General features: G+C 42.3%; 1 protein-coding gene across 2 annotated transcripts in view; it reads right to left on the bottom strand.

Annotated features, from left to right (window-relative positions):
• Positions 18,080 to 22,128, bottom strand: part of ZNF507 (zinc finger protein 507) — a 42,573-nt gene continuing 38,524 nt past the window's right edge. The window contains exon 6 of one of the 2 annotated variants that reach the window (XM_003127012.5): positions 18,080 to 22,006. In XM_003127012.5, coding sequence (XP_003127060.3) covers positions 21,640 to 22,006 — 367 coding nt within the window. In that variant the 3' untranslated portion in view covers positions 18,080 to 21,639. The remainder of the gene's footprint in view (positions 22,007 to 22,128) is intronic. The other variant, XM_021094261.1, reaches the window with a different exon arrangement.

The raw sequence follows: 22,128 nt of genomic DNA, 5'->3' as shown, positions 1-22,128 counted from the left end.
ATTCCTCTGTCCTCTGAATTTATTGTGTTACTCCGTCTCGATACTCAGGCTAAGCCTTTTTTAAGGGCGGTTGCTGTGCTGTATACGTGGATATCTTTGCTAATTACACTGCGAAGAACAACAGTAGGTTAAAGCCTTTTGTCAGCAGATTCTCAGAGCACATGTTAATTGATTTTTGTAAAGAAGTGGTCCTCTGGGTCCTCCACCTGTGAAAAGACTGCCCATCTGTCTAATTCCAGGAATTACTTCAACCATCAGCCAGGTGCCTTTCCTAGTTACCCTTGTTTGCTATTTTTCTCCTCCTTTATGTGTCTGTTGCTATTAATAACAAACACATTGTGAGAATGGGTTGAGGTGCTGGTTGGTTTTAATAAAAATAAGTGTCAGCTGTTTTTTCAGATGGCATTTGTCATGTTTCAACATTGATTGTTGGTGTCTTTATTTCATGTTATGGACTTAAGAACAGGAACTGTGTATTTATAATCTTTCTCTTTCACCTTAGGATGCCTTACGTAAAATACATTTGTGCGCTTAGTAAATACATATGTGAATTGATTCCTCCATAAATAGAATTCCCCCCCTTATTAGTTTTTTCTTAAATTGTCTCACTCTAGGGAAAAAAAATGAGTCTGTTGTAAAACACACCCCTTGAGTAAAGGAAAAAGTACTTGTTAGCAGCTGCTTGTTTTAATATGAAATGTCTTGACCAAGCAAGATAAAATTTTGAGAGCAATAGGCGTCCACTACTGAGGATAGGTCTTGGGAATAAATAAGTTAATTAAGAATGAGTCCAAGTTCCCTAGTGGCTCAGTGGGTTAAGGATCTGGCATTGTCATTGCTGTGCACTGGATCACTGCTGTGGTGCAGGTTTGATCCCTGGCCTGGGAACAGTCAAAAAAAAAAAAAGAATGAGTCCCTAGTTCTCTTACAGCAACCCTTGCGGTAATGGGTAGTGAGTGGTAGTAGGCTTTTGCCACCAGTGACTTCCGGTCATGGACTATGGAGATGAACAGGAATACTTCTTGTTTGCATTATGATTTGAAACCCAATGGAATCTGGCTTTTCCTCTGTTGGAGCCACAAGTAGTTAAACTGCTGGAACTGTGCAACTCAAAAGTAGGTCTGGGGACCTTTGGCATCATTGGCATCACCAGGGAGCTTGATGGAAATGCAAATTATCATATCCTACCCAAGATTGACTGAAGCATAATCCGTAGGGGTCAGGGACCAATAATGTGAGTCTGTTCTGCAAAGATTGAGAGCCATAATGGGATTCAAAGTGCTCTTCAAAATGTGGTCTGTGGACCAGCAATGTTGGCATCACCCAGGACCCTTTTAGAAATACAGGACCTCGGGGACCTGAGGGCTTGGGACCTCCCTGAAACATACTAAGCCAGAATCTGCATTTTAAAATATAATGCCAGGGAGTTCCTGTTGTGGCTCTGTGGTTAATGAGTCCAATTAGGAACCATGAGATTGCAGGTTCGATCCCTGGCCTTGCTCAGTGGGTTAAAGATCTGGCGTTGCCGTGAGCTGTGGTGTAGGTCGCAGATGTGGCTCGGATCCCACATTGCTGTGGCTCTGGCGTAGGCTGGTGGCTACAGCTCCACATTACAGCCTGGGAATGTCCATATGCCGCGGGAGCGGCCCTCAAAAAGGCAAAAAGACAAAAAAATAAAATAAAATATAATCCCTGGGGTTATCTGTATGTACATCACACTGTACCGGAAGAGATTAATGCTATTCACATCCTTCCCATAAAAGCATCGTGCCTTGAACCAAGGAGAGCACTCACCTTCTCCATTGGCTATTTCCTATCTGATGTGCAACATATGTTCAGTTTTAAATTATTTGGCTTAGGAGTATGAACAAGCCAGATCACCCCTGTCTTCTGTGATGGTAGACTCTCACAATACTTCTCCTCAACTACCTTTCTGGCGTTCACTTTCAGTCTCTTTTGTAAACCCCTCTTCCTCTTAAAATGCAATGATTCTCTGGCTCATGGCTGCAATTTCCAGTGATATTCTGATGACTCAGAAGTTTTTATGTCCAGGCATATCTCCTGACGGCCACGTCCCATACGTCCACTGCCTATTGGAAATTTCCATGTGTGCAAAGCACATCAAACTTGGCTTGTTAAAAACAAAATAAAATGAAACAAAACAAAAAACCTTTCTCATCCCCATACCTACTTTTTAATCCCATGTGCCCCATTTACCTAATTGCTCAAGTCAATAATCTAGGAGCCCAACTTGATTCCTCCCTATTGTGCAACCCATGTATTCAATCAAACATTGAGTCCCTTGGGTTTATTCCTAAGTATCTCAGAACTTGCCCAAGATTTGTCCATCTCCATTGCCACTACTGAAATCCAAGTTAGCATTTTTTTTTTCTTTTTATGGCCACACTGTGTGGCATATAGAAGTTCCTGGGCTAGGGGTTGAATCGGAGCTGAACTGCCAGCCTACCACACAGCCACAGCAACGCCGGAACCAAGCCACATGTATGACCTATGACACAGCTTGCAGCCGCCCCAGATCCTTAACCCATTGAGGGAGGCCAGGGATCGAACCCACATCCTTATGGACACTAGTCGGGTTCTTAACCTACTAAGCCACAATAGGAACTCCACCTTTTTTTTTTTTTTTTGGGTCTGGATCATTTCATGGCCTGGCCTTACCTCCACTCCTGCCCCCTGGCCTTGTTCACTCAAACCATCCACCATATATAACCAGACTGATCTTACTAAAATATAAATCTTTTGGAGGCTTACCGGCTTTATATAAAAATCAAGCTCCTTAATGCAGCTTGAAAGTACTGCCATGAATCAGACTCCATTTACCTCTCCAGCCTCATCTGTACTTTCTGTTCATAAATTTCTTTCAATGTTGTTATAAGTGATCTCCCTGCCTGACTTAATTACTATTCCACCTTTAAATTTCAGCTTAAATGATCCTTGCTGCTTGGTATTTAAATACTCCCCCCTTGCTGAATCACAGCTGTTCTGTGTGATCCATAGGGTACTGTGGCAGTGACATTGTGGGACTTCTGAGGCCAGGTCCTAAAAGACATCCCAGTTTTAGCCTTAGCCTCTCTTGGATTGCTGATTTTTGGGGACACCAGCCACCATATTGGTAGGATGCTCACGCAGTCTGTCAAGAAGGCCACATGGGCAGCAATGGGCTTCTGGCCAACAGCCAGTCTGCCCTCTGAGTGAGTTACCTGGGAGGAAGACCTGCCAGCTCTAGGTCAGCCTGTAGCTGCCTGCAACCTCATGAGAGAGGCTGAGCCAGAACCACCCATGCCACTCCCACATATTTATTGCACAGATATGATACATGTTTACCTTTGTTTTAAGCCGCTAAGTTTTTGGGGGTAGTTTTGTTACCTAATGATGGGTCATCAATACAGTAGCAATCCTCTGTATACATGTATCACAATGTGTTTACTATTCCCCTCTAATTGGACATTTCAATTGTTTCTAGCTTGATCCTATTACAAGCAATGCTGCAGAGAATATTCTTACATTGATGTAATTCTTTAGGATATATTTCTAGAAATAGAATTGCTAGAACTCATATTTTAAATTAGGGTAAACATTGGCAAACTGTGTTCCAAAAAGGTTAAAAATTCTATTACTTTACACTTCCACCAATGTGCATTATGGTGCTTATTCTCCATATCCTTGCCAACAATGGATATTTTAAATCCTTGCCAATCTTAGGTGACAAATGATGTCTCTCTCTCTTTTTTTTTTAATTTTTATGGCTGCACCCACAGCACATGGAAGTTCCCAGGCCAGGGAGTGAATCTGAGCCCCAGCTGGGACCTACACTCTCTGATGCGACAATGCTAGGTCCTTTAACCCACTGTGCAGGGCTGGGGATCCACCTCCATAAAACCCGAGCTGCTGCAGTCAGGTTCTTAACCCACTGAGCCACAGCAGGACTCCAATGAGGTATCATTTTAGATGTATTAGCGTGGTAGAGAAGTTATATCCAGAGAAGGTTGGCTGTTCGTATTTCTTTTTCTTTTTATGGCCATGCCTGGGGCATATGGAAGCTCCTAGGCTAGAGGTGGAATAGGAGCTGCAGCTACTGGCCTAACCCACAGCCACAGCAACGCCAGATCTGAGTGAGCCGCGTCTGCGACTTATACCACAGCTCACAGCAATGCCAGATTCTTAACCTACTGAGTGAGGCCAGGGATGGAACCTGCATCCTCATGGATGCTAGTAAGATTCGTTTCCATTGAGCTGCAATGGGAACTCCTTCACCATCACTAGCCTACTGACTTGAATTACCTGCATCACATACTAATTCCTGTATGTATATGGTCTATTCGTAAACCCATTATTGTGTTTAAATGATTTTTAAAAATTAGTATGCGATAGTTCCACATACTGTATTTTATTTTTATTTATTTATTTTTTTGGCTACATTCGTGGCATGTGGAAGTTTCCAGGGCAGTGATTGAACTTGTGCCACGACAGTGACAATATTGAACCTCTAACTGCTAAGCCACCAGGGAACTCCCACACATGGTATTTTCTTTTATTTTTTATTATTTATTTATTTATTTTTGTCTATTTGCTATTTCTTGGGCTGCTTCCGCGGCATATGGAGGTTCCCAGGCTAGGGGTCCAATTGGAGCTGTAGCCCGCGGCCTACGCCAGAGCCACAGCAACGCGGGATCCGAGCCGCGTCTGCAACCTACACCACAGCTCACAGCAACGCTGGATCCTCAACCCACTGAGCAAGGGCAGGGATTGAACCCGCAACCTCATGGTTCCTAGTCAGATTCGTTAACCACTGCGCCATGACGGGAACTCCACACGGTATTTTAAATTATTGTTTCTTGGAGTTCCCTGGTGGCTCAGCAGGTTAAGGATCCAGCACTGTCACTGCTATGGCGTGGGTTCTGTCCCTGGCCTGAGAACTTCCGCATGCCTCAGGCATGGCCAAAAGAAAAGAAAAAAGATATAAAGTAAATTACTATTTTTTTAGTAGAATACTTTGATATTTGGGAAAGCAATTGCCCCTTCATTGTGCTTCTTTTAAATACATGTTTTGGCAAGTTTTGCATACTTATTTGCTTAGATAAACTTTATACTATTTTACCAGTTTCCAAAAAAAGAATCCACAAAATTCCTGTTGTGGCTCAGTGGAAACGAATCTGACCATAAGGACGTAGGTTTGATCCCTGGCCCCACTCAGTGGGTTAAGGACCCAGTGTTGCTGTGGCTGTGGTGTAGGCTCCTATGTGACCTCTAGCCTGGAAAACGCCATATGCCATGGGTGTGGCCCTAAAAAAAAAAAAAAAAAAAGAATCCATGGAGATTGTTTTACTGGAATTGTATAAAAGGTATAGAAAGAAATCTTTAAGAGAAATGAGAGCTTTACAACACTGAATATTCTTTTACAGAAACATGTATTCAGACGAAGACAGTTTTGTCCACTTATATATGTTTTTCCAATAATAGTTTTAAGCAATTTCACATTTTGCCACCTTGTCCATGGAGTTGGTTTTTCAGGCATCTTGGTAAAAGTCAGAGCAGTGGTCTTTGATTTTTTATTTTTTATTTTTTTGCTTTTTGGGGCTGCACCTGCAGCATATGAGAGCTCCCAGGCTATAGCTGCCTGGCTTATACCGCAGCCACTGCCACGCAGGATCCAAACCATGTTTGCAACCTATGCCACAGCTCATGGCAATGCTAGATCCTTAACCCACTGAGCAAGGCCAGGAATTGGACCTGCATTCTCATGGATACTAGTTGGGTTTGTTACCGCTGAGCCACAATAGAAACTCTTTTTCTTTTCAGTTTTTTGTTCTCACAGCTCTATCAAACAAAAAATGTCCTCTGCATGTGTGCGTATATACATATGTATACACGTATGTGTGTGTATACACACATATTTAGCTAAATGCAAATGGAATCCAAGGAGTGTTCCTGAGCATTTCTTTTTCATGACCCATATCAGAGACCTTGGAGATTGGGTGTGTCTGCACTATTCTTTTTTTCCCTACTTTACTTAGTTTATATATACATTTTATTAGAGTATAGTTTTTTTTTTTTTTCGTCTTTTTGCCATTTCTTGGGCCGCTCTCGCGGCATATGGAGGTTCCCAGGCTAGGGGTCTAATCGGAGCTGTAGCCACTGGCCTACGCCAGAGCCACAGCAACGCGGGATCCGAGCCGCGTCTGCGACCTACACCACAGCTCACGGCAACGCTGGATCTTTAACCCACTGAGCAAGGGCAGGGATCGAACCCGCAACCTCATGGTTCCTAGTTGGATTCGTTAACCACTGCGCCACCACGGGAACTCCAGAGTATAGTTGATTTACAATTTCTACTGTACAGTATGTACCCAGTCATACATATATATACAGCCCCCCCCCTTTTTTTGTGGTCTTTTTAGGGCCGCTCTCAAGGCATATGGAGGTTCCCAGGCTAGGGGTTGAATCAGAGCTGCAGTCGCCAGCTTGCACCATGACCACAACCACGCCAGATCCCAGCCACATCTGTGACCTATACCGACCTACACTGTAGCTCATGGCAACATCAGATGTATCCTTAACCTACTGAGCGGGGACAGGGAGCGAACATGCATCCTCATCGATATGAGTCAGGTTCATTACTGCTGAGCCACAACAGGATCTCCTTAACAAGGTATTTAAGTACTGTCAGTGTCATTTCATTTTCTTCCACACCTGCTACTCTTCTTCCCTCTACTTGTCTGTTGTTTCCACCTACACCTCTTTTTTCCATTTCCGCAGTTGGAATATTGTACTTGTACATTTTTGAATGAGGATGTGAATAGCCACGTTATCCAATTAAAGCAGATGATGGTCCTGTATCACAGAATAAGCTTTTGCCAAATGGTGATGATTCCTAGATGTTGGCTGTTCTAGTCCACACACCAGTGGCCTTGGTTGGTCTTTCCAGTTTGTTCCCTTGGACTGCTCTCATGGCAGTCCCTGCAAACAGGCAAATACACAACAGGTGTCTAAAAATCCTAGAAGTAGACATTTCCTACTCACAGATGCCAAGGCGTATTGTCTGTGTGTGTGTGTGTGTGTGTGTGTGTGTGTGTGTAAGAAGTAGCACTTTCAGCGAGAAGTGTATGTGTTCCTAATATTCTCAAATTCAGGTACCTTATCATGCCTTAGATTATGGCTCATCCAGCACTGAGCTGGATTTTCATGAACACTTATCAAGTGCTCCTCCCAACCCTTCCTGAGTCCACCTGTGGATATTAATGATTCTAACTCTAGGACTAGAAGGATTTATGCCTAAGAATTCACAGATCTGATTGCATCTTGCCAGGCACAAAAGCTACCAGGACACAATGGACCCCAACAGCTGCATGGAGGCTGCAGTGGGTTGTCTCTGTCCCTTGGTGCTGCCCACATGATGGAGGAGCAAATACAGCTACCTTGGAGAGGTTTTTTTTTTTTTTTTTTTTTTTTTTTTTTTTTTGTCTTTTTAGAGCTGCACCTGCCACATATGGAGGTTTCCAGGCTAGGGGTCGAATCAGAGCTGTAGTCGCTGGCCTACACCACAGCCACAGCAACTCGGAATCTGAGCCACGTCTGCGACCTACACCACAGCTCACGGCAATGCCGGATCCTTAACCCACTGAGCAAGGCCAGGGATTGAAGCTGCAACCTCACGGTTCCTAGTCGGATTCGTTAACCACTGCACCACGACAGGAATTCCCTAAGAGAGGTTCTTAGTCTCAATCTCTTGATGGCTTTTATAATTTTTCAGTCAAGATATGAGGAAACAGGAGTTCCCACTGTGGCACAGTGGGTTAAGAATCTGACTGCAGCAGCTCGGTCACTGCAGAGGTGAGGGTTTGATCTGTCCCTGCCACAGTTGGTTAAAGGATCCTGTGTTGTCGATGATGCGGCTCAGATTCAATCCCTGGCTCGGAAACTTGCATATGCCATGGGTGCAGCCATTAAAAAAAAAAAAAAAAAAAAAGAAAGCAGGAAACAAAGTTTGTGGTATCTTTCTCTTCTCACATCTGTCATCAAGCTGTTCATTTCTGTGAGAGCATGCATCCTCCATGGTGATATTATTCTCCCTGCCAACAGAGATTAACCTGGGTCTTGGGGGTTGAAAAAAATCCTTACTTTTTTATGTCTGAGGCAGAGAAAATACAGAATATCTAAGGTATTCAAATTTCATGGAGGGAGATTAGGAAAAAAAAATCGTAAAAAGGTTCCCTGCAAGGATGACCACAAACAAAAATGTTGGCATGCTGACACACATTAAGCTTTGATGATTGGTCCCCTGGTCAAATTGTAGGGGTAAACTTATTTCTCTTTAATGGATTTCACTAGGCTTAAGTCTTTTGGAGGGAAGACTAGAACTAATGGCTAAGGATGTCAGTATTAATTAGGATGCAGGATGCCTCGCTTAAATGATACCTCAAAAAACAAGGCACTTCTATCATGTAAACACTTCAGTTTCACAGTGTCAGGGACCCAGGGTGTTTCTCTCTCACTGTTCTGCCATCGCCAGGGTATCACACTTGTTATGAAACTGACAGTGCTAACGGCCTGATCCCAGCCAAAACCCAGACTGGGACTTAAACCCACGGTTTTATTTATTTATTTGTCTTTTCTAGGGCTGCCCCCACAGCATATGAAGGTTCCCAGGCTAGGGGTCTAATCAGAGCTGTAGCTGCCGGCCTATGCCACAGCCACGCCAGATCTGAGCTGTGTCTGCCACCTACACCACAGCTCATGGCAACGCTGGATCCTTAACCCACTGGGCAATGCCTGGGATCGAACCTGAAACCTCATGGTTCCTAGTTGGATTCGTTAACCACTGAGCCATGACGGGAACTCCCAAACCCATGGTTTTAAATTCGAGTTACTCACTCTGTGTCTGGACTCACCAAGGCCCAGGTTCTTGATGCCTCCGTGCAGAAAGAATAAAGTGAGAGACAAAGTGATAGCCAAGAAAGAGATTCATGACTATGCTTGTGAGAGATGCAAGCGGGCAGGCAGGGAAGCTCTGCCAGAGGATGCTGTGGGCCACAGTTTTATCATCCAAGGGGCGTGGGGGCTGGAAAGACCCACCTCTTCCTTTCTGAGAGTGGTAGCTTCTCCTTAGCGTCTGGTGAGGTGTGTATTCAAATCAGCTGAAGGGCGGTCTTCACAGGCCGGCCCTTGGTCTGAGTCGGAATGCAGGCCTCATCCCATCCCCCACCCAATGACCTGAGGCAGTTCTGGCAGCTCCACTAGTCAAGCAAGCCTGCCTTGTTCTGAGGGTTTTCTTGAACTTCCAGTGGTCTCCCCGCCTCCCCAGGTTTCCCTCTTTATCTATCATCCCCTGTTGGGACTTCACAACCACCTGTGCCTGCTCTATCCCTCTCAGTTACAGTCACAGGAAAACAGAAAAGAGGAGGGAAGCAAATGGAACGCCCCTTAATTTTAAGGGCACGACCCAGAAGTTTCATACATCACTTCTAATCCTATCTCATCAGCCATAAGTTGGTCACATGGCCTCACCTATTTATAACCCAGACTAGGAAATAGTCTTTATATTATTATTTTTCTTTTTATGGTTGTACCTGTGGCGTATGGAAGTTCCCAGGCTAGGGGTTGAATGGGAGCTCCAGCTGCTGGCTTCTGCCACAGCCACAGCAATGCTGGATCTGAGCCACATCTGCCACCTCTGCCGAAGCTCACGGAAACACCAGATCCTTAACTTACTGAGCGAGGCCAGGGATCGAACCCGAATCCTCACAGAGACTATGTCAGGTTCTTAACCTGCTGAGCCACAATGGGACTCCCTGACTGGGAAATAGTCTAGCTGGTACATGCCCAGCTACAAATTCTACCATGGAGGGGGAAGAATGGTTTTCAGAGATCTGGAAGTGTCTGGCAACAACTTATGTGAAAGTACTTTCTTTTGGAGTTCCTTGGTGGCTCGGTTGGTCACTGCTGTGATTCAGGTCACTGCTGTGGTGGGGGTTTGATCCCTGGCCCAGGAATTTTCACATGCCATGGCATGGCCCCAAAAGTACTTTCTTTCAGGGGTTGAGGTTGAATGTGGATTGTTTTGATTTGTGTACTCTATTAGTCTTGTTTCTTTCTTTTTTTTTTTTTTTTTTTTGCTTTTTTAGACCGGCACCCGTGGCATATGGAGCTTCCCAGGCTAGGGGTCTAATTGGAGCTACAGATGCTGGCCTACACCACAGACACAGCAAAACCTCAGATCTGAGCCTGTCTGTGACCTACACTACAGCTCATGGCAACACCGGATCCTTAACCCACTGAACGAGGCCAGGGATCGAACTCCAATCCTCATGGATCCTACTTGGGTTCATTAACCGCTGAGCCACGGAGGGAACTCCCTAATTGTAATCTTCCCTCCACCCACTACTCTATGGAAAAATATAGACTTCTCTTTTTAAAATTGGAAATTTAGTTTTACTGGATGGACTTTGCTAGAAGAGTTCACTTGGGGCATTTGGAAACAATGAATAGATGTTTGTTGAGTGTTTGAGAACATGCGTGGAAATGTGCTATGTCAAAGCAAATTACTGTGTAGGTAAGCTCTGGTGTCTTCTTGAATTTCAAAAACAAATCCTCGGAGTATCTAGTGCAGGGTATGGATCCAGCTAGAATTCGATTCTGGCACATCTATTTAACACAAAATGAGTGTTATTGTTTTACGTTTTCATTTAATTAGAAATCAGGCCCTTTGTGTCTCATGCCCATGCATATGCTTTTCTGTTTTGCAAGGTATAACTTACAGCTGGAAATATGGCTACTAGGCTCTCTTATTCCAATTAATCTTTTTTTTTTTTTTGTCTTTTGTCCTTTTAGGGATGCACCCGAGGCATATGGAGGTTCCCAGGCTAGGGGTCGAATCGGAGCTGTAGCCACCGGCCTACACCACAGCCACAGCAACGCCAGATCCGAGCTGTGTCTGCGACCTACACCACAGCTCACAGCAACGCTGGATCTTGAACCCACTGAGTGAGACCAGGGATTGAACCCTCAACCTCATGGTTCCTAGTCGGACTGTTTCCGCTGTGCCACAAAGGGAACTCCTCCAATTATTCTTTTAAGAGTAAGTCACATCGGTGGAAAATCGTTAAACACAAGTGCTGTTTAGGTTTTATCTTTGCCACTTCTGCCATTTTCCTACTGGCTCATAAGCCTACTGGGTGGAACTAGCAGAGCCACAACCCAGGCCCACCAGGCAGCACCCCACGTGAAGAGGCTGGCATGGAAGCTGTCCTGCAGGTGCCCTTCAGAGCTAAGACTGCCCTGCACCAGAGTCCTACAGAAGAAACTGTCCTTGTGAGATGGTTACGAGACTGACTTCTAAGTGAGAGCCTCGCCTGGTCTGAGACAGGCCATTTCTCACCGTTTCTAAGAACTTTCACCTTTCCCTAATAGTGGCACTCACTCCTAAATAGTTAGCGGCTGATTAGACTGGGTGCAAACAATTCGAAGTACGGTTCTCTCACCTTGGGCCCAAGTTTTTTCAATGCTGCCAGCTCATCTGCTTATTTAGGGAAAGGGCCATTCTCATATCGTCCCTAATGGCTAATAATATTAATTATATGAACTTAACATGATGGTAACAGGGCAATTTCAACACTTTCTCCCAGGCTGTTATCTTTATTTTTTTAATTAATTAATTAATTAATTTTTAATAATTTTATTTTATTTTTCATTTATTTTTATTTTTATTTTTTTTTGCTATTTCTTGGGCCGCTCCCACGGCATATGGAGGTTCCCAGGCTAGGGGTCGAATCGGAGCTGTAGCCACCGGCCTACGCCAGAGCCACAGCAACGCGGGATCCGAGCCGAGTCTGCGACCTACACCACAGCTCACGGCAACGCCAGATCCTCAACCCACTGAGCAAGGGCAGGGATCGAACCCGAAACCTCATGGTTCCTAGTCGGATTCGTTAACCACTGCGCTACCACGGGAACTCCTAATTTATTTTTTTATTGTTGATTTTTTTTTTTTTTTTGACTGTGCCTGTGGCATGAGAAAGTTCCTGGGCCGGGGACTGAACCTGAGCCACAGCACTGAAAATGCCAGGTTCTTAACCTGCTGAGCCACCAGGGAACTCCTATCTTTTTATGTGTGATGTGACTTGTATACAATACTTTAGACACTAATAAACAATGAGTGTCTTTCTTTTTTTTTATGTATATTCTAAGGGATAGGACATTTTATTTTGTTTTGGGTATCCTTCCCTAAAACACAAACAGCATGGTTCTTAAATTCCTTTCCAAGGTGGTATCAAGAAGCTTTGATACCATCATTTATCAGGTCACTTAACACCCTCTCACTCCCAACACACACACACAGTAAATGCCCCAACCGTGATAGGAACTGTTGTTTGAGTTCTCAAATGGCCAGGCCCTTTATACACATGGTTGCTGATCTTCATAACAACCCTACAAGGTTTAACTATTACCATCTGTTTTACCGATGCAGAAATTTAAGGCTCGGACTTCTCTGGTGGCCTAACAGTTAAGGATTTATTTGGCCTTGTTGCTGCTATGCTGCTATGGTGCAGGTTTGATCCCTGGCCCAGGAACTTCCACATACTCCAGGTGCAGCAAAAAAATCATGTAAAAAAAAAAAAAATTCGAGGCTCAAAAAAAGGTTGAATGCTTTACTCAGGGTCCCATGCCTTGGAACCACCTGTCAGAACACACCTAGGTATTTATAGAGGATCTTCTCATTTAATCCACATCACTCTCTGAGGCAGGCATTATATCATCAATTTTACATTTCAGAAAACAGAATAACTGAATTCATAGGAGGTTTTTAAGGTCAAGTCAAACGATATTCCAAACCAGCTTAGGCAGCAGTAACCACTCTGTGTGCAGCCTGGTGGACCGTCTGCCATCGAGTCCTCTCTTTGCTTCCGATGGGACAGGGTGACTGCTTTCCCATTAGGCATGAGTCACACTTATGTTTTCCCTGCGATTACAAAGCAACTTTTAAAAAGTGTCACACGGTACACTGGAGCCTTTTTATCAGCATTTGCACAGCGAGCACGGGGCTGCTCCAGGTGGGCACAGATTCTGGAGATGCTCATTTTTGAGTTTTTAACACATGTGGGGTTACCCTGCATGGGCTCCAATCTCAGCATTATGGAAAGGCACTATCTCTCCGACTGTGTCCTCATGCTTCCTATGGAGAAGTGTGTAGAAAATGAAGATAACCTTGAAACCACTGGTTTCTGAAAATTATTTATTTCAGCATGACTATTTTTTGGCAGAACGTTAGCTGTAGAGGATCAGAAAGAAAGACAGCTTAGGACTTGAACCATATCCTGCTATACTTTTTCTCCTAAGCCCGAAATAGCATTTTCTAACACCTTTTGTGGTTGGAAATACTGAATTTAAATAGGACTGCAGATACAAACAAAAAAGGAGCAAGATGTGGATTGATGTGTCTATTTCAGTAAAAGGCAGCCACATTATTGCTGAAGTATGAATACTAAAATTAATATGACAAGCAGAAAAAAACCCCCAAATCTGGAGATGTGCACTGCAGTGACAATAGGCCTTTAAATGACATTAGGTACTAATGAAAGACCTGAAACATGGGTAACCTGTTTTATTTTGTTGGAGGTCCCTTCAGGTCATAATTTTCTGTTGTGCACCTACTTAGGATGACACATACTTTATTAGTAATTAAAAAACATTTCACTATTACTGATACCAGTGGCAATGACATGGATAACTCTTTTTGTTTTTCCTTTTAACAAAGGATAAAACTGAGAAATCAGAAAGATGACATAGTTGGGTCTGAGCTCATGGTCAAGGATTCATCTTCTTTCCTTTTTCTTTTCACTGCTGCACCTGCTGCATATGGAAGTTCCCAGGCTAGGGGTCGAATCACAGCTGTAGCTGAGGCCTGCATCACAGCCACAGCAACACCAGATCCGAGCCACATCTGCGACCTACACCACAGGCTGCAGCAATGCCAGATCCTTAACCCATTGATTGAGGCCAGGGATCGAACCCACATCCTCACAGAGACTATGTTGGGTTCTTAACTTGATGAGCCACAATGGGAACTCTGGATTGCTTTCTGATTTGTGTAAATCAGAACTCTATCCACCTAGCATGTCATGTCTTTCTCAAACAAAGGCCCCATGTACCTTAGAATTACCATGGAAGTACCTGTCTTACACTGTTTTGCAAACTGTTACTGAATGATGCCTTTTACTATCTGGATTAAGTGACACGGCAGGTGTGAAAGTGGTTGAGAAGCAAAACAGCACCAACATCTGATGATTCTGTGCTAGGATGGTAGGAATTCATATTAGATGCCTAAAATTAAATTTTTTAATTCAAAAGAAGATCTACTATAATCAACTTTCGTAAGGGAAACAATTTAAATGGGAATTACACTGGGCAAAACAATCAGTAGATAAAAATCAAATATGTCATAATCTTACAATTTATGGTTCAAATGAGAAAACTGGATACAGTGTATTTATTAATGTACCACCAGAAAAAGAAGGTCTACGGTCCCCCCACACAACATACCCACTGGATTCTGCTGCACACCTAGGACTCTGGAAATGGTTTAAATATCTCATAGTCATTTGGATTCTAAGTTAGAAATCAAAACATACTACCTATTGTAGGCACCAATAATATGCAGAAACTTCTCTAAGAATTTATAGGGCCAAAAATGTTCATTTTACATATTTGATGCTTGATTTGGAAGAATCTACGTAGGCGAATATTGTGACATTTTCTTAGATCTGCCAGTTTCGTCTACAGTTCTCCATCAAAGCTGACTACAACCTCCACCCGACCCCTGAATCTGCTTTTAGATTCAGACAAGCTATTCATTATGAAGAGGTGCATGTAAGGCTCTCTCTCTCTCTTTTTTTTTTTTTTTTTTTTTTTGTCTTTTTGTCTTTTTATGGTTGCATCCAAGGCATATGGAGGTTCCCAGGCTAGGGGTCGAATCAGAGCTATAGCTGCCCGCCTACATCCAAGCCACGTCTGTGACCTACATCACAGCTCGTGACAACGCCAGATCCTTAACCCACTGAGCGAGGCCAGGGATCCTCATGGATGCTAGTTGGGTTCGATAACCACTGAGCCACGATGGGAACTCCTAAGACTCTTTATATCCCGGATTATGCAAGTCAGCTGTTACTGCAGCTGAGTGGATTAGTGGCCAGTTGTAGTGCCCACAGCACTGAAAGAGTGAAGCAGGGAGGGTACCATAGACAACATAAGGTTTTCAGGAGGAAAACAGTACTTTTTAAAGCAGCGTTATTGATTATTTTTGTGTGTGTGGGGGGGTTCCTTTTCATGGCTGCATATGAAGTTCCTTTGGCTAGGTGTTGAATCAGACCTGCAGCTGCTGGCCTAGGCCACAGCCACAGTCACGCCAGATCTGAACTGCATCTGCAAACTACATCACAGTCTGCAGCAACAATGGATCCTTAACCCACCGAGTGCGGCCAGGGATCAAACCCTCATCCTCACCGACACTACGTGGGGTTCTTAACCTGCTAAGCCACAATGGGAACTCCCTGGGTGTTATTTTAAACAAACTGTGTTTGGCTTTAAGCAGTGGAGATGATGAAATAGTGAGTTAGGTTGAAGTCATAAATCATGGATAGGGCTGTAGAAGGACAGGGAGACTTTATAAAAATTATAGAGGGAGAAATGATACAACTTAGATATAAAATAGTGCTATATAAAGCTTTCTTTATAAGAGGCTTTTTCTTTCCTTCTGGGAGATTTATTTATTTATTTTTTGCCTTTTTGAGGGCCGCATCCGCAGCATATGGAGGTTCCCAGGCTAGGGGTCTAATTAGGAGCTGTAGCCGCCAGCCTATGCCACAGCCACAGCCACGCGGGGTCCAGGCCACGTTTTCGACCTACACCACGGCTCACAGCAATGCCAGATTCTTTTTTTTTTTTTGTCTTTTTGCCATCTCTTGGGCCGCTCCCGCGGCATATGGAGGTTCCCAGGCTAGGGGTCGAATCGGAGCTGTAGCCACCGGCCTACGCCAGAGCCACATTAACTGGGGATCTGAGCCTCATCTTCGACCTACACCACAGCTCACGGCAACACCACTGAGCAAGGGCAGGGACCAAACCCGCAACCTCATGGTTCCTAGTCGGATTCGTTAACCAGTGCGCCACAACGGGAATTCCCCTTCTGGGAGCTTTAAAGCACAGATCATTCCATTGTTCTAGTTCAGAGATCAGCAAACTCTATCAAACTATTTACTATGAAACAGATAGTAGATAATTGGGGCTTTTAGGTCTACACAGTCTCTGTAACAACTACTCAATCAATGCTGCTGTTGTATTTGAAGACAGCCGTATACAATATGTAAATGAATAGGCATGGCTGTGTTCCAATAAAACTTTACAAAAATGGGTGGCAGCCCAGCTTTGAAGCAAAGGCTGTAAGTTTATTAATCCCTTTTCTATACCACCACTGTCCAAGAGAAATCCAATGTGAACCACATATGCAATATTAAATTTTCAATGGGCTTTATTTTATCTTTAGCAACACCTGCAGCATATGGAAGTTCTGGGGCCAGGGATCAAACCTGCGCCACAGCGATGACCTGGGCTGCTACAGTGACAATGCTGGGTCTTTAACCCTCTGTGCCACAAGGAAATTCTGCAATTTAAAATTTTCTAGTAGCCACGTTAAAAAAAAAGGTGACATTAATTTTAATAATGTATTTTATTTAATTCCTGATTATTAACAATATAAAAAACTATCGATGAGATACTTCACACTTTTTAAAGCTATGTCTTTGGAACTGCTGTATATTGTACACTAATCACATTTCAAGTGCTTAAGAGCCACTTGTAGCCGGTGGCTCCCAAAACTCTGCCATTATGTTTCATGCTGGGATTTCTACAGCTGTTTGGAGTTTGGTGACACAGTGTTGGGATTCAGCTCTTGTAAGACAGAGAATATAATTACGTTGCCCCTAGGGAGGGCAAGGGATGATAGCTTTTGGGAAGAAATGCTTGGCCTCAGACACTTGCAGCAGAGGTGGCCTAGGATTCTAGGGCACAACTGTGTAACTAGACCAATGACAGAGTCAGATGATGTTAGCGTCACTTGCCAGTGCAACAGATCAATGCAGGTGCAAAATGATAATTGCTGTTAACAGAGCTAGTCTTTAGTGCTTTGTTTACATCAGAATTTAAAGCATATGAGGATGTGATTTGGAAGATAAAATGAAAAACTGTGCAGACAAGGAAAAAACTTCAAAACTAGATTTAATTTATTTATTTATTCATTTGCTTTATGGGCTGCACGGGCAGCATGTGGAAGTTCCCAGGCTAGGGGTCGAATCGGAGCTGTAGCTGCCGGCCAACGCCACAGCCACAGCAACTGCGGGATCCAAGCTGCATCTTCGACCTACACAGAAGCTTGAGGCAACATCGGATCTTTAACCCTCTGAGCGAGGCCAGGGATCAAACCTACATGCTCTTGAGTACTAGTCAGGTTCGTTTCTGCTGAGCCACAATGGGAACTCCTAGACTGAGTTTTTAAAGTGATTCAGTTCCCGTCGTGGCGCAGTGGTTAACGAATCCGACTAGGAACCATGAGGTTGGGGGTTCGATCCCTGCCCTTGCTCAGTGGGTTAACGATCTGGCATTGCCGTGAGCTGTGGTGTAGGTCGCAGACGCGGCTCGGATCCTGCGTTGCTGTGGCTCTGGCATAGGCTGGCGTCAACAGCTCCGATTAGACCCCTAGCCTGGGAACCTCCATCTGCCTCAGGAACGGCCCAACAAATGGCAAAAGACAAAAAAAAAAATAAAATAAAATAAAAAAATAAATAAATAAAATAAAGTGATTCAAACAATCTAAAGGCTTTTTCAATTACCTTTGTGTAACACAGTTTAATGCAGGCAGCAAGAGTTTAACGTGTTACCAAAGGGTAATCGTACCTTAATTTAACCCTTGGGAAGTTCTTAATTATTCAAACCCAACTTTAAGTCCCTTAAATCAATATTTCCAAAATAAGAATGGATATAACTTTTGTTAATAAAACTTAAAGAGGCAAGCGTTTTTAACAAAAAATTTATTACCAAAATACAATATTAAAGTCAATACATGACAAACTCCTGTAAAGCAAAATAAATTATTCTAACATTGTACAGTATTTCCAAAGGTAGTTAAAGAAGCGCTATAGACCTTGCTTCACTGTGTGTTGAACAGATAAACTGTTCTACCATGAACACAATCCTAGAGTTTTAGGCTTAAGGCATGCAGCTTGATGTGCAGGATAATTTTACGAAATGCAAATCATCCTATTTTAATAAGGTACAGTGTCAGAATTAACTGTAGTCTTTACATGTCAGTGTTCCAGAAATTTTTAGACTTTGGCTATAGAAGCAATGCCATAGTGTTACACAATACTTATTTCTTAAAAAAATACATGTATTCATGTCCATGAATATCGAACTCAAATTTCTATTAAATATATTTTATAGAATATTACTTAGAGCACCTTGCTGTACAATAAAAAAAAAGATTAAATAAGTGTCCATGAAAACTAAAAATATAATAAGTCTCAATAGAGGAGCCTGCTTGTCTTCATCAAGCCAAGTACATTGCAGGAAGATACAATGTAAACACAGGTGCCCACCATCTGCTTTGTTGAGAAAAGACAAAGAAAATAATAACAAAGCCACCAACAGCTACCTCAAATAGGTGAAAGATCTAGAACAAAGGCTTCAGTCAGCGTTGCTACCCTGCACTGGCTAGACACAGAACTTGAAGTCTACAGGTCAGCTCGAATATAGGCATGGTACTGTTAGAACACTGGGGAAACCAACCATAATCTAGGTGATTAGAGAAAGAGAGAAAATGATAGTGCCCTGAAAAGTGTTATTTAGAATGATCAGAAGGCATCCCGTTCCCCCTCCTCACCTTTGCCTTATCCAGGAAGTTTGTTTTTAAAAACTGTTTTCACTACCAAATCTTAGAATTTTAAGTGTTCAGAGCAGAAAACAAATACTATAAGCTTTGTATGGCAAAAGATCTAGTCACCAGTAAAAGGTTATTTCTACAAAGTGGATTCCTGTTGACTATGTTAATACCTATCTCTTCTATAATTAAAATCGCATATTTAGTTTTCATTATTACTTTTCGGATCACTCAGTTGTTTCTGGGGGAGACCTTGTTAACTTAAGGGTTGCCGCAAAACCATAATGGGAAGGTGACAAACACCCTTGGTATAGGGTTCCTCCTGCAGGCCAGGACAGAGCTTTTGAAAATATTCTAGGCTAGAGTCAGATAAGTGTTTAAAAGACTTTTGAACTTCTGGGTTAATTTTTTCCCATGAGTTGGGGAAATTTTAAATTCATAATTCCAAATGGAAAATTTAAGGAACAATCAAGTGGTAGTGGAAGTGGTTTAAGGAAATTAAAAAATTCTCTGCTGAAATTCTGGGAATGCTTTTTGGTTATTAGTATTTTACAAATGATTACATAAAATTAAAGCCAAATTCTTCTAAGGTTGTTAATTTTCAGAATAATAAATTTTTATAAAGAAACACTGAGTCACAGCTACAGTAATGAAAAAACTGACTGAATGGCAACAATATAATGTTGATAATGGAACCATTTAAGATATTTTATTTGAATTTGAAATGAAATATAATAATCATGCTTTAATTCTGAAACCAGAAGAAAACCAAGAAATCCAATGCATGTGGATTTGGGGTTTATAGTTTAATATATATAAATTCATTTTATCTTTTAAAACCACATACCAGAAATCGATTAACTTTCACAAATAAATTAAAACTACCTAAATTAAAGAGCTGCAAACTTACAATCAATCTAATCTCATTTTGATTAGAAAAACAAATCAGACAGTGTTTCCAGGTGCCTGGCCCCGCATGAATAGATTCTAATGCTATCTTTAAAATGTTAATTCATTCAATTCATACCTGGACTTTGGGAAGACAATTCTTTCCTAAAATGTGTCCGCAGAGTATCCTATTCAAAAAGTTCTGTTTTCCCATGTTTTCTAAGTTTGTGAGAGTCACAGCCTCAGCTCTAAAAGGTGTCAGAAGTCAAGTTCAAAAAGAGCACCATGAAGATGGCGCACGCACTGTATGGCGCACCGGCCACCTTTTGACTTGTAGGCAGGATGGACATTAACGAAACGATGCATACATAAATGATCGGAGCTATAAAAGCAAGAACAAAAAACCCTGTTCTCTTCACTCGCTGAAAAACAGCATAATACAAAGTGTGTAATTAATGAGATTTCATCTATTTGATGGCGAGTTTTAACGCAAAGAGCACTTCTAGTTGGTTTTCCATGTATCTTATTGCACAACAAAATGCAATTTCCTGGATAGGAGAAACCCTGTACACTTGCCAAATGGTGTCAAAGTTTTATAAACAATCTGAATTTTTACTATATTTCAGCCACATCTGGTTATACTTCTCATGCTAAGTATAACGAAATAAACTCTAGGAAGTAACATCTCAAGGCAGTATATATTCTAGGGGCTTCTGAATTTCATCTCTCTTCCCCCAAATGATTTTTTATTTGACAGTTCAAGTTATTTCCAAGGTCTGATATTCAAATGCAAAATTTCCTACTTTATTGTTTTAATAGACTCTTTCAGATAACAAGCTTAGTCTAGGTTAGAAGAGTGGATTAGAAGGCAATGGAGAAAATTGGGGTGTTCCATCAAATATGCTGGGAAGCATCTCTGAGAAGTGCACAGTGCTCACCCAGCCACCATTCTTATGAACCTTGAGATCTGGGTGGAGGCTGGAGGGAATTCACCTCTTTCCTCCTTTGCCCATAAGACATTCACTGTAAATTTAAGACAAGAATTTACATTGTAAATGCCTATTTACAATCTAGATTTTGATTTAGAGGACTCTTTTCTTTCTCTTTCTTTTCTTTTTTTGTTTTTGGTTGTGCCTGTGACATGCAGAAGTTCCCAGGCCAGGGATCAAACCTGTGCCACAGCAGCAACCCAAGCCACTGCTGGACCTCGAGAGAATTCCTCTTTCTCTCTTTTTAAAGAATAAAGTAACACAACTCAGATTGTGTATATGATTTATTCCTATCACCCTGGGGAAAGATTTTGGTTGATCATCTCAAAGCCCTCTAAAGACCTTTTCTTTGCTGATGCTGAAAAATCCTCTCCTCATAAGAGGCCTGTCATGCACGTCGCAACTGAGAATGAAGAAAACTAAGCTCTGCTTATGGTTGTGACACTTTCATAACAAGTTTTAGAATAGTTCCTGAAAAGCCCTTTCTTAACTCTTCTGCTTGCATTTCTATACTACAATAAGCTTTTAATAATAAATATACTCAAACTAAGAAGAGGTAACAGAAGGTTATTAGAAAGGTTACATCTTTGCTGTCTCCTCAACCCACTTCCTCTCACACGAAATATTTAAATACTATCACCTCTTATCCATTTGGAATTCCTTCTATTACATTACAAATTTGGTTCCAAAGTCACATGGTCATGTCCTCAAAAATCACACCACTTCCTCTGTATCTAGTAAGTTACTGGACAGTGCAAAGGTGAAACTGATTTAAAGGATTCCTCTTCTACCGTTTTCCTCTTCGGGTAATTACTCCATCTAATTTGTGTTTACAGCTGTGCTGTGGTCCTTATTTAGGATGATGTTTACAATTTCACCCTCATGCTCTTTCATATGATCCAAGAGATTTTCTTTGCTGGTAGATTCAAAACCACAAATACAGCAACAGAAGAGTAAAACACAATACTCCATACCAGGAGGGGCCAGACTGGAGTTTTTTTCTAAACTGTATGAGGTATTACTTGTAGGGCTCAGTTTCTCACTCTCGTTAGGACCTATGACTTCACTGGGAGCCTGAGAAATCAGCTCGGAGGATGACACCAAATTTTCTGAACTTCCAGTAAGAGAATTGGCTCTTTCTTCACTGCTGTTTAACAGAGTCTTTCCAGGGGATTTCCCTCGAACTCTTCAAAACAAAACAAAACACATCACACTTTCAGTTGTTATAAGGCAGCCAGGCAGATTCGGTCCTAACTTTGATTTATGCACAACTTTCATTTATCTGTAACTAATTTATGTATATGTAGT

Source organism: Sus scrofa, chromosome 6 (genome assembly GCF_000003025.6).
Source record: "Sus scrofa isolate TJ Tabasco breed Duroc chromosome 6, Sscrofa11.1, whole genome shotgun sequence".
NCBI lineage: Eukaryota > Metazoa > Chordata > Mammalia > Artiodactyla > Suidae > Sus > Sus scrofa.
The sequence above is the reverse complement of the archived record's forward strand: the minus strand, read 5'-3'. Positions and strand labels throughout refer to the sequence as shown.